Source organism: Python bivittatus, unplaced genomic scaffold (assembly GCF_059951505.1).
Source record: "Python bivittatus isolate LINGU-HERP-01145 unplaced genomic scaffold, Pbiv_v1 ctg000590_np1212, whole genome shotgun sequence".
Taxonomy (NCBI): domain Eukaryota; kingdom Metazoa; phylum Chordata; class Lepidosauria; order Squamata; family Pythonidae; genus Python; species Python bivittatus.
In genome coordinates, this window is record NW_028277086.1 from 22,390,303 (window position 1) to 22,407,520 (window position 17,218).

General features: G+C 41.7%; 1 protein-coding gene across 1 annotated transcript; it reads right to left on the reverse strand.

The window, feature by feature from the left end:
* Positions 1-3,986: 3,986 nt before the first annotated feature.
* On the reverse strand, positions 3,987-5,420 carry KCNS2 (potassium voltage-gated channel modifier subfamily S member 2). The gene has a single exon (XM_007424797.1). It carries the CDS (start codon positions 5,418-5,420, stop codon positions 3,987-3,989), a length of 1,434 nt encoding a protein of 477 aa, XP_007424859.1.
* Between the last annotated feature and the right edge of the window lie 11,798 nt (positions 5,421-17,218).

The window sequence follows — 17,218 nt, forward strand, 5'->3', positions numbered from 1 at the left end:
TGTGCAGTCATAGGAATCAAGCTTGACTTGAGGGTCTTTACCTTTTCTGCTGTGGTCAAGTACATTGAAGTCCATCCTGAGTTCCTTGGGTATTCCTTCCATGTAGGACAAAGCTGGAAGTCAATACCCTCTGACTTAACCTACATGGAGTTTGTACATAATTTTCCCCATATATATTTCCAAGAGGATATAAGCCAAGGACATGAAACTATCCTGGGCTTCCTCAAAGGCAAAGGACAAGAATCATGATGGGCCCTCCAACAACAGACAACTAAAGAAAGTGAAAAAGGTTCAGAGAAGGGGGCTCACTCGAGGCCTTTGCACAGAATGTTTGGCTTGGTAGCTTCCATAGGAACACAAAACAGAGCTTTCTCATTGCTGGATTTGAAAGAAACCATTCCAAAGGTATGAATTGCAAACCTCCCAGAAGCCATGCTAAAGTATAGAATTGAATTCTTACATTTCTTGGCCAATTAATCAGTGAACACATCTTTTTAATTCTTCCGACATATGTAGTTAGCAACCAATATAATTGATGTTGACTCTAACTAAACCTGAGTTAATATTCATTGCTTCATTGCAAATGATAGAACAATTCATTGGCTCTTAGCATGGGCAGACCTTTGTCTTAGTATGACATGTTAAGCTTTCATTGGTACTTAATATTCGAAGGCTCAGTTCTATAACAAATTTTTTTTTAACACAGCAGATTGCCCATTTGAAAAAAAATTAATCCATATTTAACCATTTAAAGCCTTTCTTTGTGTAATAGCCACAGTGCATTCATGTGGCCTTTGATGTCACGTATGTGTCCTTTGCATAGTGTACACATAGAAAACACTTGGTCCATGTTCCAATGAGCAGATCAGTGATTGCACAGTTATATATAAACAGTTTGAAGACCCTCAGCAAGTTCCATATATAATGAACAAGCAAAGATTTCCAATGTATAAGTGTATGAACCTTGGCAATATTATACGGAGAAAGTGCTTCAAGGGATTTGTGAAATTGGACCAACTTGCAGCATGAATTTGGACTTTCCTCTCAGTGCTCCAATTATGTGACTTTAGACTCTGGATGTAAGAAAAAAAAAACAGTGGGTGCTTGAGGTGAGGTTTGTTTTACTTTACTCACTTCAGAATGTGAAAAGTCAGTCTTGTTATGCTTGGGGGTCATCCTGCTCTTTCTGTTGAATGGGGCTTGCATTTTTGCACTAAAGTCCTATCCTGATAGCTCTATCTCTTCTTCTGCCTCCTTCATTTTGTTAAATTACAGATTAGCCATCCCTTCTGAGCAGTAAGGCAGGATACAAACTCAACAGGGATAGTTCTGCTTCGGCTGGTCCTAGAATTCAATCTGTGAGCAATATTTGCTACTTCACAGATATCCTACATTGCCTCTGTCATGCCTCACATATGTCTTGGACACCTTAGACATAAGCTGCTTTTTAATTTTTTTGGGAGTTTGACTTCTTCCTCCCTCCCCACCTCTCTTAGTATTTGTGTGAACTCTTGCATGGTTTTAATGAAGAAGTGCCTTTCTACTGGGATCCAAAGTTCTGCCCATTATGATAAAGGTAAGAACCATTTTCAGTACAGAAAAAAAAATTCCAATAGTTTGTTAATATTTTGATGTGATAATAGTGGGGGCCTTCCATATGGCAACCAGTTAATAGTTATTGTTCCAAAATCCAGGAACAATTTTTTGTTGATATTCTATCACAACAAGCACTAGTACATTGTTGGATTTTAATTTCCATAATTCCCAACTAGCATATCCACGATTGCCTTCCTGTGATGGATTCTAGTTCCTATTGTACCAACCAGGCTTGGCAAGCTGATGGAAGGCTCAGCCAATCATCCAACCCTGCAGAGGTTTAAAACAGACCTAGTTGTGATGTGTTCATAAAAAATGAAGTCACCCAGGACTCCTCCACTTTAAGGTCACCAACTCCTCCTGAAGAGAAACCAAAATCCTTTGTGTGCCCTACTGTATGTGTGAGGTCAGGTACCAGCAGGGATAGGCCCATAGTCGCTGGGGAGGGATATGAAGCTTCAAGCACTCCTCAATGGTCATTGAAATCTCCCAGGACAAGAAGTTTAGGATAATCCAATGCCTTGCTTGAAATGTAAGTGAGGTAGTTTAGGCAGAGGGCTGGACAGTATACTAATAGTATCTTGACACTGTCCTGGATACCCACATGCATCAGCTTGTACTCAGACCTGGCTCTCCTCCTATTTTCTGTCTACACACAGCAAATATACATGATAAAATGGTGTTGTCTCTGTGTGTGATAGAATAACACATAGTTCTATCTTTACCTTGAAGAAAATGCACTTAGGAATGTTAGTGTTGAATTGGCTACCATCTCAATGAAACACTACCTGATTGGGCATTAGTTTTCCTCTATGCTTTCAGCCAGTCATTATGATAGAACTGGAAAGTATCCTAGAAATAAATATGAAATTTTTAAAGTATGTTTTTGATCACTGCATAATTTTCAGTTTGTGTATGATTGACTCTATACCACTGAATTTGGTATATTTCTTCTCAACAGGCAGCGGCATGAGTGAGTATCTTAGGTAGAAATCTACACTGCTCACTTAGCTCAGACATTTTAATTTAATTTTATTATGGAAATTTGAGCATGATAGACTCTATCCAAATTTTATAGGTGGTATCATTTAATGCTATCTAGGCATTTTCTCATGTAGCTTTGGAAAATACACAGGAGAACTTCATTTTGCTGAAGATCCTTTTGAGAGAATGGCCCAAGAATGCATATTTCACTAGCAGCAGAAATATCTTTCAAGATCTGTCATTATAGGCCTAAATCTCAATTCTTTGGCATGATAGAGTTTAATCAATGAACCCCAGAGAAAGAAAAATTCTATATGTTAATAGTGCATGGTCTTGAATAGTATACTCAGCATGCTTTACATCTACTTGAAAGTCAATCCCTAGCATTCAGTCACACTCTGTCAATGTTATCCACACTGTAAGGTCACCAAGAAACAGAGCCAGGATGGATTTCTATATATAAGAACACTCTTAAACAGAATTCAGTGGCAGGGTTTAGTATGGGTTAGGTTTTGAAAAACCAGGATTGATCCTGCCTCTTAACTGCCCATGGTGACTTCCAGTAGTTTTTTCATATCCAAGTTGGCATATTTTTTGCTACTTTTAAAATATCTTACAAATGAGACTCAATGTCAAGTTCTTAAGAACAATTGGGCTCAATCAAAATTGCACAAATATGTTACAACAGCATTACTTATCATAAGGGGCAGTTTTAACTCCCAGATGAATTCCCAGAAATGTATGGATGTGGAAAGTGGTTTCTGAAATGCAGTATTAACTATATGTATAGATCTTTGAGATGGCTTCTAAAATTAAAGACAAATTAGGAAATTTTTGCAGTATATCACAAAGATCATGAAATGAGGTTAATCATATTTCTATTTGTGGGGGTGACTTTTGCTTGTTTTTGTGGTCTTCATGAAATATTTCATTGGTCAGAGGGACTTTCAGAACAAATCATATATGTGACAAGGAAGCACAGTACCATCAACGCTAATGTTATAGAGACCACAATACTCAACACAAAAATCAGGAGGCTGCTTCTTAGGAGCTAGATGAAAATGTACTAGGAGCCAACCTGTAACTGAACTTCATTCTTTTTGGAACTCAAAAGTTCCATGATAGCATGACCATTTTCCCATATCCCTTTATGATGAATTCAACATGTGTTCCAATTGCAAGGCAGTAAAATTTGAGCTAACTTCAAAACACACATTGTTCCTAAAATTGATGCATGATGAATCATTCACAATGCTCAAGTAAATGTGAATTATTACAAAATTAATAGCTTATATGGATCTTCTTATTTTGGTGTGCATCAGCATTAGTGGCTCAGATGAGAGAAACAACTAATATAAACACAGTTCTTGGTTTTTCATCATGCAATCTGGCCTTTGAACCATAGATTAATGCAAGGAATCATTTAGACTTAGTTCACTGGGTGTGCTTCTGCTCATGTTTGTGAGACTGGCCATAAGGGATTTAACTTTGTAGGCATAGTAGTCCCTTAAGTTGACAGAAGGAACCACTTTCATCCCATCCCCAAAATCACAGCTCCTCATGGCACTTTCTAGCTGCTTTTGGCGCTTATAAAAGTGAGAGAACTTATTGAATATAAGTGTGATAGGAAGGACTACAACTAAGATGCCAGCTAAGATGCATGCAGAAGCTGTTAGCCTGCCTGCTATGGTCACTGGGACAACATCACCATAACCAACTGTGGTCATGCTAACTGTAGCCCACCACCAGCAGGCAGGGATGGTTTCCAGGGCTCGGTTTTCTTCTTTTTCAATTGTGTAAGCCACTACTGAGAATATAGAGATTCCAACTGAGAGGTAAAGGAGAAGAAGCCCTACTTCTCTGTAGCTATATTTGAGGGTGGCTCCAAGAGATCTAAGGCCTGTTGAGTGTCGAGCAAGTTTTAAGATACGGAATATTCTCATCAGTCTCAGGACTTGGGCTACTCTACCCAAATTGGCTAATGTAGGACTACTTTCCACCACTAAGTTAACTATTAGAGTGATATAGAATGGAAGGATGGACATGAGGTCAATCAGATTGAGTGCATGCTTAAAAAACTGAAGGAAATCTGGGGCAACTGCAAACCTGGCCACCAGCTCAAAAGTAAACCATGCAATACCAAAATGTTCCACAATTTCAAATCTAGGGTCTTCCTCTGAGTTCCCATAGCTGTTAACAATCTGGAAGTCTGAAAGGCTGTTGAGGCACATAGTCACTATAGATCCAAGAACAACCATAATAGAAAGAACACTGAATATTCGGCTCAAGACAGAATAGCCAGGATTGTCTAAAGCTAACCATAGCTGCCGCCTCACTTTCCCAAATGGTTGTTTGTCAAATTTAGCAGCATCATTGTAGAAGGCCAAGATCTCATCAAATGAAGAAGAGGTACTTTCTTGATCACTGTGATCTTCCCATTTTTCTTGATCTGGTTCCATTTTTCTCCCATGGTAGCTATAACTGCAGCAAGAATCAATAAAGAATTCATTGATTCCCCAGTATTCAATTTCCTGGCTGAAGGAAAAGACACAGAGCTCACCCATCACATGTAACTTTCCAGTATTATAAAAATGGAGCACATAAGGGAAAAGTTCAGGGTTTCTGTCAAAGTAGAACTCATTCTTAGTGTCATCATAGTCATCACAAAGCTCTAAAATTGACTCCTTTGAATTGCAGCTCAGCAGCTTACCCAGTCGTGTTTCGGGGAATCTCAATAACGTGTTGTATCTCATCTTTTTCTTAAAGCCTCCAACATTGAGACTGATCTCATTGTCTTCGAAATAGGTATCAGACAAACCCCTTAGATTCAACCCTGTCATTGTGAGCGTTTCCAAGATCTATATGGGGAGAGAAGACCTATGGAATAATAAAAGAAGGCAATCAATGTTAGCCAATAGAACAGAGTGAGAATTCTCCATTCCTCCCCCTTTAGGATATACTTGGATCAAATATAGTCATATATATACCACCACCCACCTTTTGAGATTCCCACACCATCAGCTTCTTTTTATGAGATGCAGTTTTTGTACTTAACCGGAGATAAGGTGGTCATTAATGCTCAATCACAAATTTATGTTATATTTGATTGCCCCTTTTCACTCGTTCCTTTTCCCGCACTCCCTTTGGCAGTACAGTAACTGACACAATATCACATACAGCTCTTGGTTGTTATCCCCCCTCCTCAGATAAGAACGGTGCTGCTGAAAATAGGGCACGGCTTTCAATGGTTGGATGGGCAGCCAAGGCAGCTCCGAGGCTCCAGGTGCAAACAGTGTCTTTCCCTAAACTCTGTAGCACTGGTGAGTGGAGCAAAGGTGAATCCCTGTGCACATTTCCTTTCACTTCTCTTGGCTATTAAGTGAGTATGTCTGCACCATCACAAAGAACTAGGGAAGCCAGTGATTTCTGATGATGAAATTGCTAGAGTAACCCTACAAACAAGCAGTCCTCCCCCTTCCCCACGGCCCCCAATACCTCAAGAGCTGCTGAGACCCATTTTTCCCTGTGAAACTTCCCCAAGCAGCCCGCTAGCATTGCTGGGCGGGGTCCTCCTTCTAGGGGTTAGTTGCCTTGGCTCCCAGACTCGACACATAACCTTTGTACGATGGAGGTAGACGGACCGCGTTGACTAGACAAGGTAAGTGGGCAAAGACTTACATCCTGGACTGGCCGCCCGAGAATAGAACCACCACCCAAGGCGAAGCCGTCGCGCCGTGGTGCTGAATGGACAGCTCCGTTCCAGCCGCGCCTCCCGACTCAGCTCCAGGCAGCGGCAGCGGCTGCTGCAGCAGCAGTCATGGCGACCACCGGCAGCCCCCCGCGCTTCCCAGCCAAGCCCTGCCCGAGGATTGGACGCGCCTCTTCTCCCCCCGCTCCCCAGGTGGGCGCCGCCTTTTTTGCCGGCGGTTCCGATGCTGCAGCGGAGCGAGGCACCTGAGACGCTTGAGGCAAAGAAGGAAGGTGCCCACGATCGGATCGGAGGGGGCTGAAGGTTGTCTAGGGAATTCCCCACCATCGCGTACAGTCTGCTTCCTGCCACCACGCTGGCTTCAGTGCAGCCTGAAGGGATGGCATTATTATCATTATCGTTATTTTCCAGCAGAGTTAGTTACCTTCTGCCAATTAATTTCTTCTTATTTGCCTACACATTTTCTTTAAAGATCGAAATTCATAACCCATCTTTTCTCAGAAAAAGGAGGTGGCTTCAGACAGCCTTCTCCAAAGTGGTCTCCTCCATATATGTTTTCAAGCTGTCTAATGATTAAGGAATTATGGGAATTGTTCAACACAACCAAAGGACAACAGCTTGGGGAAGGCAAGTTAAGGACTATATTGTGTACATGCTCTGTTATCAAGCTGAACACAGGCAGAAAATGGTCAGATACAATCCATTGTCTTCAGAAATTGAATAGAAAAAATAAAAGCCCATCCAAGTATTTTTCCCAGTAAGTGGTTAGCTAGGCAACCGGTTACTGGCACAGTAACCCATAATTAACTATGATCTACTCAACTAACCCAATTGTCTGGGTTTCCATGACACACTAGACCATAAACTAGTCACATGCATTGATTTTGCATAACACACCAGTCTAAAATGTGATTGTGTAGTTTGGGTTTACTATGTCATACGAACCCAACCAGTCTGTGTGCAGGGTGCTTATGGAGGCTTGTCCAAGGGGGTATTGTTTATATTTCCTTGTGACCATTTTATCCTGAGTTTTCTTCATAAAAAAACAACCCCAAAGGGAAACTTCCTTTTCCCACTTCCATGTAGGCCTTCTATAGGTTCCAACCTCTCCTTTGATATACAGAATAAGACCTGTGTTAGTTGTCTTCCTTCAACACTCTTGCCCTTGAAATCCTGCTAGTGGTCCTCCAAGTCAGCCATGCTTCTGCTCCAGATATTTCCAGGTCCTAAACCTTGATTCCTTGCTATGTGTTTCTGTTTTAGCACAATGAGTCCCAGAAAACCTCTGCTGACCTCAGTGGGCAACTTCAGAGCAGAGTTGTTGTTGTTGCTGCAGTTGTCTCTTCCTCTTTGGAAGTGGAACACAAAAAATTCACACACAACACATAATTAGCCTTCTTTCAGATATCCCTGATGCATCTATTAAGGGGTGGAAGGTCGTCAATGGGCAGCACACCTAAGAATTTTTGCTGCCTGAAGCAGAGAAACAGATGCCACCTGCATTGGCAGTTGAATCTTACTTTAGCACCAGCAAGAGATTAGTCTCTTCTATTCTTGGGGCACCAGGAGCCTAGGATAGGCTGTATAACATACATAGCTCCAGCAGATGGGGACAGCCAGGAGGCACTACTACTGCCTGCCCCTAACCTGGCACCTAAGCAGTCACCTCACTTTGCCTAGAAGGAGGACTATTTCGGTATGTGAATTTGACATTAGCATGAAGGAAGAACATACATATACTGCATCTACACAACCCTACACCTGCTTCACTTAAGTGGAAACTGGGTCCAGTTTGGTCATTTTACCTGCAGGGTAATGGCCTAACTCACTCCCTTGGTATCTTTCTATGGGAATTGCTTCCAAATAAGGCAAGCTAACTTAGTTGCACCTGAAAGCCTCCAAGGATGAGTGAGCCTCTGGACATCTGTCCCCAAATCCTGTCTCGACGGTGCCTGAGCAGGAGGCCTGATTAGCCAGGTTTTTCACTTACATGCAGAAGTCCCAATTACTTCCATTGGTAGTCTTATAAACCGATCTTCCTTGTGTGGCTAATGCTTGCATTATTAAGGACTAGGAAAACTGGAAACTTGTCTAAAGGGCTACAGGGCTACTATATCTGAGTGCAAAAATCTGGACCTCCACTAGATGAATGCAAAGTGTTGGTTTTTTTTTTTTACAAATCCCTCTAGCTCATTGCTGCCACCCTCTAGTCAGGATTGTTTCAGCTAAAGTCTAGAGCCCTATTTAAATTTGCGGCCAGAAAATATGGAGCAAAAGTCGAGCTGATAGCTTCACTGGCTACTTCTATTTCTGAGTCTAATGAAGGCAATGTTGGTTGGAATGATGGCAGTTACAGTCCAAATCCTCTGGAAAGCACCAAGTTGGAAAAGCTTAAGAGACTAATATATTCAGATTCTGCAAGAGATTTTCCCAAGTTAAATCAGGCTGGAGAAATCTATAAGATAGATAATTTTGGCATGGGAAATAAACAGTGAACAACAGGCTCGGTCAGCATCTCCTCATCTCCAGAATCTTCTTAAGGCAGGGATACATAACCTAAGGCCCCAGAGTTGCATGTGGTCCCAAAACCCTGGGTGTAACCCCACAGTCCCTCTAAAGGTTGCTGCCAAATTGGAGGTTATAATGTGACTGATGGGGATATTTATTAACTGCATGAGGAAAAAGCTTTTTAATTATATGAACAATGTATGAGTAGTATGCATCTTATATAATTCGTTGTAATTTAGCCTTTGTCCTGGATCCACTGTTATAATCCTGTCAGATGAGAAGGAGGACCAGGAGGATCTGGAGGAGGTGTCCTAAGGCCAGTTATGATCATTCCAGACCCCAGCAACTATGCCAAGCCAGGAAGAGCCACACAGTTCTTGTCCTTGAGTCAGCAGATTCTGATCTGAACTAGGTGTCTTCTCCTAGTACTCACTTTTCTAAGAGACAGCTGGACCAGGCAGGGATACTTGGAAGTAATCTGCTGAGAACAATCAGGCTGGATCAGGAGTCAGAAGCTTCTAATATTTAAAAACAACATTGACAGGATAAAACTGTTGATACGTGAGAACCTGCTTTAACTTTCAGTTGTGAAGCTCTAACTCTACAAAGTAATTCCTGATATTTGATTTTGGTTTGCCTCTGGATTTCTTCATTCATTTACTCCTTTAAACCCTGTTCTTCAGTGAGCTGTCTCGTGTGTTGAGGGTAGGGATAACCCAGATAATGAACTGTTATTTGTGAAGTTAGTATATCTACCTACTTTTGGAGTGTAACTTTAGCATGCCACTCAAAGCCATTTCCCCTCCCTAACTGTTCACCCTTGCTCTGAAATGGATATATTTTCATTTGGCAGAGCAACATTGGTGATGGCAGAAGACCTTCCATTCCCCCCCCCCCTTTCCTCTGAAGTCCTGCAACTGCCTGTCCTCCCCCTCCAAAAAACTGGGGGGGGGGCTTATCATGACAGCCACCATGTATGAATGAAGAATTACAGATGGGAAGTCTGAAATAGTGAAACAGAGGCGTTCACAGACCAGCTACCTGGCCAATAACCCCATTTTCATGGTGGAGGCCCATGTGTACACACCACTCTCACATTACTGATATATCCAGATTGTGATATAAGTATGTCATACTCCAAGTATTTTTTAAGGAGATGCCTCAGGCTCCACACAGGCTGCCCACATCACACTCTACACATATAGTAGAGAAAATGCCAGTTTTTCAATAGTGGCATCATACTTGTGGAATGCAGCCTCCAAGGGACATTTGCCTATTATGCTGCAATTTTGGTCTCTTAATTCATTTTCTCAGGATTTTGCATTTAATTTCATCTAGCCTGGGCCATTTGTTCTCATGCTGTGATTTTACATGTTTCCAGTATCTCTCTGTATTTTAGTTCATGTGTTTTGAATATGCTTTATTGCACGTTGACATTTTGTTTGATACTCTGGGGATTTTTTTTTAAGGGTGGGCTATTAGCTCCCAAAATAAGCAAAACTGTTAGCTGGGAGAACATGTGAACCCATCCTGCTGTCTCAATGTAGCCTGGTATCAATCTGATGATCAGCATAAAATAGGTGCATTTATTTTCTGGCATCACTGCTAGATTCTTTTCTTCTTTGCAAATTATCGAGACACACCATGACCTTTCTCCGAACATCTCCTCCTGCCGTGATTCATCTCTCTTTGTGTTTTCCACAAGCTGAATGCACATTACGAAGATCACATTGATGCAGTGGTTCTGAAGTACTGAGGGCAAAGCTAACACCCCAAAGTTCATTAGTTGTAATACTTTTACTGGAAATTAGTCTGTCTTCTGTCCTCTTTGCAAAGACTGGTAGCACCATGATTTATTGGGATAATCTCTCAATTAAAAAAAGTATTGCTACACTGGTATGCTGACCCGAGGTCCTCTAAAGTAGGAGAAGCTTAAGGCCATATATAATCCCCCAAAGCTTGAGCTGTGTCCTCAGAGCCCCTCCAAAATGGGCCATCCAATTGAAATCTTCAGTGTGACAGAATAGGAAAGTTATTACATATATGGGGAGTCACCATATTACATATATTTTATTAATTTAATTTAATGTACAACTATGCTTAAAGTAACTCAAGTTACACAACTCTGCTCTAACTGTTCCATGAAGGTGTGTAGTTCTCCTCTGTACATACTTGCATTTATCCATCCATTGCTGAATTCAAATTGAAAGTCCTGTTCAGGGGTGCCTGCAGATGGTCAAAAAAGTCCATGTGATTGAAGCCCCACCCCTTTTAAAGGGGCATCATGCATAAAAAAGTGTGGGGTTTCGATCACATGGTTGGAGCCACCATCTTGACTTTTTTCATCTTCTCCTTGTGGACACCACTGGTCCTGTCAAACTTTGCTTTTTTTTTTCATTTGAAGATACTTTTTGCATGTGTCTCACTAGGGTAGCTTAACATCAAGACACTCTAAAACACGTTATACTTAATTATTCCAAGAAGTGTTTACTATTTACTTTACAACATTTATAACATACTCCAATCCTAGCAGATTCTGAGCAGGCTACATCAAGGTCAGCAAAACAATAAAATGCAACAAAAATAATTAAAATAAAGCATCCCAAACCTAAACATTACCATATATGCACCCATAAAATTAAATTAATAATCTAAGCACAGAATGCATGCTGGAATAGAACATACTGTTCCAGCTTGTTTATGAAATGCCATTAGGGTTGGGGGTCATACATATCTCTGGGGAAAGGTATTCCATATAATGAGACTGGCCACTGAGAAGCCCTGTCATCTGGTCCATGTCCCATGCACTGGGGAAACCTGTAACACTCCCTCTCTTGACAACTGGGATTGGACGGGCAGAGTAAATTCTGGCATGGCATTGTCTGATGTATCCCTGTGCTGTGCTGTCAAGTGCTTTAAAGATAATGAACAGCACTTTCCATTGGGCCTGGAAACCTTCTAGCAACCAGGGCAGCACTTTCCAAATGGGTATTTTGGCCTGTCACGGTTGCCTCATCAGGAGTCCAGACACTGTATTTTGTACCAGCTATAGCTTCTGGGTCACCTTCCAGGGCAGCCCTGCATAGAGAATGTTATAGCAGTCCAACTGTGTGGTAATCAAGATGCGAGTTAGCATCCTCAGAACATACTGGTCCAAGTAAGTTTGGAACTGACACATACACTGGAAATAGTGGAGGCTCCCTTGGGCCCTAGTTTCCACTTGCTTTAAGCAAAGGCTGAGAGCAAGAGAGCTCCCATGTCAAAAACCATGCTTTTGGGAGGAGTGCAAGCCGCTCCAGGGTAAGTGCTAGAGCTAATGTTATTAGATTGCTCAGATGTCTACTGACAACTAGCAACTCCATCCTGGTAGGATTTTGCCCCAGTCAGATCTTCACAGCCTCCAAGCACTAGGTCAGGATTTCTTCAACATCTCTGGTTTGACCCAAGGTAGCTGCCCCCCAAAGTGAGGATGGCATCCACTTTTTTGGCTTTCTGGAATCTAGCAAAATTATGGCTTTTTCAGAGGGCCTTCAGAGATCAGTTGTGGAGACAACAGTGCTTCTATTAGTTAATGTATTATGACTATATATTATAATTTAATACTTTATTGTTTTTGCCTGTCAACCACATAGAATCCCTCTGGACTGAAGCAGGACTAGATTTTATAAATAAATACTGTCAACATATTGATGCTACTTCACCCTGAACCACTGAATTACTTCCCCCAATGATTTCATGTAGATGTTAAATAACACTGGGGGTAGCACAGAGCCCTGAGGTGTCCCCATTGGAGTTCCCAAGGGCTGAATCACTGGCCTCTCTATCACCACCAACTGAAACCATTTGCCAAAGTAGGAGCGGAACCACCACAAAACACTGCCTCCAACTTCCAAACTCTACAAATAGCCCAGAAAGACACCGTGGTCAATAATATAAAATACCACTGTGAAGTCTAATAGGACCAAGAATGGTATTCTAAGTTCTGATGAAGGTCATTGACCAGAGCAACTAATGCCATTTCTGACCCCTTCCAGTAGAGGACAATCTAAATGGTCTTTTCCCCCTTTATTATCAAAATTAGTTTGTGAAGTAGGTCATTATAGGAAAGTCCTTAACCCAAAAGCATGCTAAATATTTTATGGTTGAGTAGAGATCTGAGCCTAGGTTGGTTCCTTTCTGACTAAATGTTGTCTCTCTAGTATTGAGTCACTTGGGAACCTCCAGAAGACTAGTGTGTCTTGAGCAAACAGCAATCCAAGTGCCCAGGAATGGTGATTTAGTCACCCTGCAGTTCCCTTCTGAATAAATTAAGAGTATCTAGAAATGCCTGCCTCACTTGTTCTCCTTCCCTTGCTTGAGAGAATGGGAGTGAATCATGCTGAATACATTTTCTGAAGCACAACCACTTACTGGATAAGCATTTGCTTTTTCCTCTGAGTACCATGCTGCCTAGCAAATGTCAGAGATGGGCAGTTCATTATTTTGCACCTCTTCAGACATTTCAGTATTTGTATGTTTGTATCTGACAATTCCTAGTACGCCAACACACATTCACTGGGACAAGGCTGGATTAAGGCCAACTGATCCCGAAGCACAGCCCAATAATGGTACAGCTATATTCCAAGGGTGCAAAAAATGTAACCAGGAACCATATACAGCACACCAACTTTTGGGAGGGGGGCTCCAGAATCTCTCCCCAGCCCTCTGGATGGGGTAAAAAAATCATCCCTTTTTGTGTGTTTATGTATTTGTGTGTGTTTGTGTGGGTGTGGGTGTGATATGTTAACAAGTCTTTTCAACAATGTATTTAACAATTGCCTGCCCCTACTATAATTTTAAAAATTACAATTGGGTCCAGAAGTTCCAGCAGAGAAGGCAGAGAGGGTAGAAAAGTGGTGATGACAGTCATGGCAATACAAGCAAAATCCCACCCCTTTAGTACTTAGGTTGACAAAGAACTGTTGATTTGGCTATAATTTCCAGGGAACACAACCAAAGTCTTTGAGAAATGTATGGAGGCTTTCTTGTCTGTAGGCTCATCTGTAGGCTTGTTGGCTACAATTAATAGAATCAGGCTAACTTTGGCTTTTTTATGTACTGTCACAAAAACAGTATTGTAATGGTATGTGGGAATGACCTTGGGGAGCTGCAGACTGGACAACCGGCGTGTAAAAGATATCTCAGCCCACAGAGGGTGGGATGGTGTGGGAAATGTTTCAGAAAGACCCTTCCTAGTTTTCCAGAGGGTAAAAGGAAAGGATGGGAAAAATACTTTCAGTCTTGCAAGATTCTGTTAATGTAAACTTACAATAAAAATAGAGCTAGGACTCCTGGTTGTGCTTCATGTCTGGACTACCTTGCAGAGCTAACAGATATAATAAGTGGAACACAAGGTACAATAAGGTTGTATAAGCAAAGAAGTCTGACCACTATATCCAAGAAGTTTATGATCAGTAAAAGCCTTTTCTAGAAGATCTAACTTACTGCTATTTTTCGCTGAACAGTTTTCCTAATCTGATGCGCTCCATAGGTCACCTGTTGGGGGGAGATGGGCAGCATACAAGTTTAATAATAAATATTTACCTATTTATTTATTTATAAATATTACCTATTTATTTAGGTACTGTCATACCATCCTTCAGCCTCTATGATCCAGAGGCTATGATGCTGGGGATCATGAAGGTTGGAATCAAATATATCTGGAAGGTCCAAGGTTAGCAAGACTGACTTAATAGTCCCTGTAAAAAAAAAAAAAAAATGCAGTCAAGATGGATGGGGAAGTGTTGAGACGTGCAAGTTGTTCTCTACGGCTGTGACAAAAATACCTATGCTAATTCACACCCTTCACTCCAGGCAAAATAACTGAGTTGATTCCTCATTGCTGTTCATATTTGTAACATGAGCATCAGTCTCTAAATTCAAAAGAGTGTTAAGTAGCAGAAAGACTTTTTGTTTTGTTTTGCTTTGTTTTTCTTTGCCTAGAAATGTCTTAATTGCATGTTGTGAATGTGACAGGTTTATTTTCAAGGTTCAATCTATTTCAATCCAAAGTGAGATAATTTGAATTAATGATGGGAAAAGGAGAAAGGGTGATAGAGGAGATTTTGCTAGCCTAATTAATCCACAGAGGTTGGAGTCAGCTCAAAAAGGCATTTGACCCCAAAGGGCAGGGCAGCTGCCTACGGTGGTTGCTGGCTCAGGCTTCCAGGGAGCAAGCCATCTTTTAGTGTTAATTGCCTTGGAGTCAGCCAGATTAAAATTAGCTGATTTATGGAGCAGGCAGTTAGACGTTCTCTATTAAGTGGACACGTGTAAAAGAGGGTGTGTATATGTTGTATGTGTATGTATATAGGTCATACCAGGGATGGCCAGCCTGAGGCCCAGGGCTACGTCTCTTGGGTGTGACCATCTCCCCAAATGGCCCCAACGCCGCAATTCTGAATGACAGAAAGAAGAAATTGTTAAACACATTAGAAGAATATTCAATTATTTAATAATTAATTAAATAAGCGTGAAAATAAATTATATCAAATTTAGGGTTTATCCTTGTTCAATTTTGTCCAGACTGCACTTACTGTTGAACCAGAACATAGATATTGGGTATGCCACTCAAAGACCTACTACTGGCCTGAAAAAGTTGCACAGCCTTGGCTAGATTGGTTGACTTAGGATTTCTGACTATGTCTGATCTGGAGGTTTGTTTGTTTTTAATATGAGGGATGTTTTTAAAAATAGGGAATTACTATGGGCAGGAGTTGGAAAAGAAGACACACCTTCCAGCTAAGGAAGATTTGTGCTACTGGCCAACTGATCAAATCACCCCAGATCATGTGCTGCCAGCATGCAGCGATAGGTCAAGTGACCATGGAAGGAAATGATTTAATCAGCAATGTCATACAAAGAGGATGACTGTGCATTTACAAAACTGTGTGTGTTTATGTGTGTGTATTTTAAAAAAGATAAGAAAAAAATCTGAGCAACTGCTATGAAGGGGTAGCTGCAAAACCACCATTCTTCGGTTATATTTTAAAGCCTATTGGCAGCTGCGATGGTGATGTTCAATCTGCAATAAGACCCATTGGTGATTTGGTAGTGGACAAGCGGGCAGGCTTGGCATGTATTACAGAGACCTGACTGGGTGAGGGTGGCAATATTACTCTCTCTGAAATCTGCTCTGTTGACTTTTGGGAACTGCACCAGCCTTGGCATTGATCTACCAGGACACCTTATCTGTGATCAGGGTTTTTGTTCCTCCAGTGGCAGGGTGTGAGTGCTTATATATTAGACAGATAACATAAAGGTATAGAGACAAACTAGGGATCCTGCGGGTGCACTGGCTGCCCTATTACCCAGCAGGGTCCCTCCTTGGGCTTCTGGATCTGGTTGCTGGAGTGGTGATAGAGACTCCCTGCCTTCGAGTGTTGGGAGGCATCAACCTTAATATTATAGAAGCCATATCCAGGAGTTCATGGCCTCCATGGCAACCATGGGCTTGTCTCAGGTGATCTCAGACCTAACATACATATGTAGACACACTTTGGACCATGTCTTTTGCTGAGAGCAGTTGTTATATGATCTGGATTTGGGAGACCATTATCACCAACCTTTCCTGATCTAATTTGATTGCCACCCATTTGGTTTGCCCTAAGTGCCTCATGAATCTGGATGTTTGGGGAGGTATTTTGGAGTTTCCTGACAACCTGGTAGGTGAATCTATTGAGGGCTTGGTTTGTTGTTGGTATTGTGAGGCACCCAGGTCCTTGAAGAAATTGTCCCTGAGTGGCCTCTCTTTGTGGGCCAATCTCAAATGGCTGCTTGGTTTATTGAGAACCTGTGGGAGATGACATGAAAGAAACAACACCTAGGGCTCTGACAGAGGTAATCAAAAAATGCATCTGACCGAGTACAAGTATGTGCCCATGTTTGGCCTTATTTTTATTGATTGATTGATTTGATTTGATTTGATTTGTATGGACTCCTATCTCATCTAAGCAACTCTGGGCAGCTCACAACAGGTAAAAACAATAAAAAATGAGTACAAACAATAAACAAGCATATAAAAACTGTCCATAATCAATTCAAAAAATATAAAATCATGATCAGCAGCAGAATTCATTCTAGATCAGCTCAGTGCAGCCACTGTAAGAGCTCCCCACCATTGCCAGACCCCCAGGCATGGTGCCAGAGCCATGTCTTCAGGGCCTCCCTAAAGGCTGAGAGGGTCAGGAACAATCAAAGTTCTGGGGGGATAATGTTCCACAGGGTGGGCGCCATGGCAGAAAAGGCTCTTTTCCTGGGTCCCGCCAGACGGAACTCCTTAGCAGACGAGACCCACAACATGCCTCTCCTGCCGGTCCTGATGGGGAGGCGTAACTGGGGAGAAGCGGGCCCTCAAATAACCTTATCCTGTGGCAGTAAGAG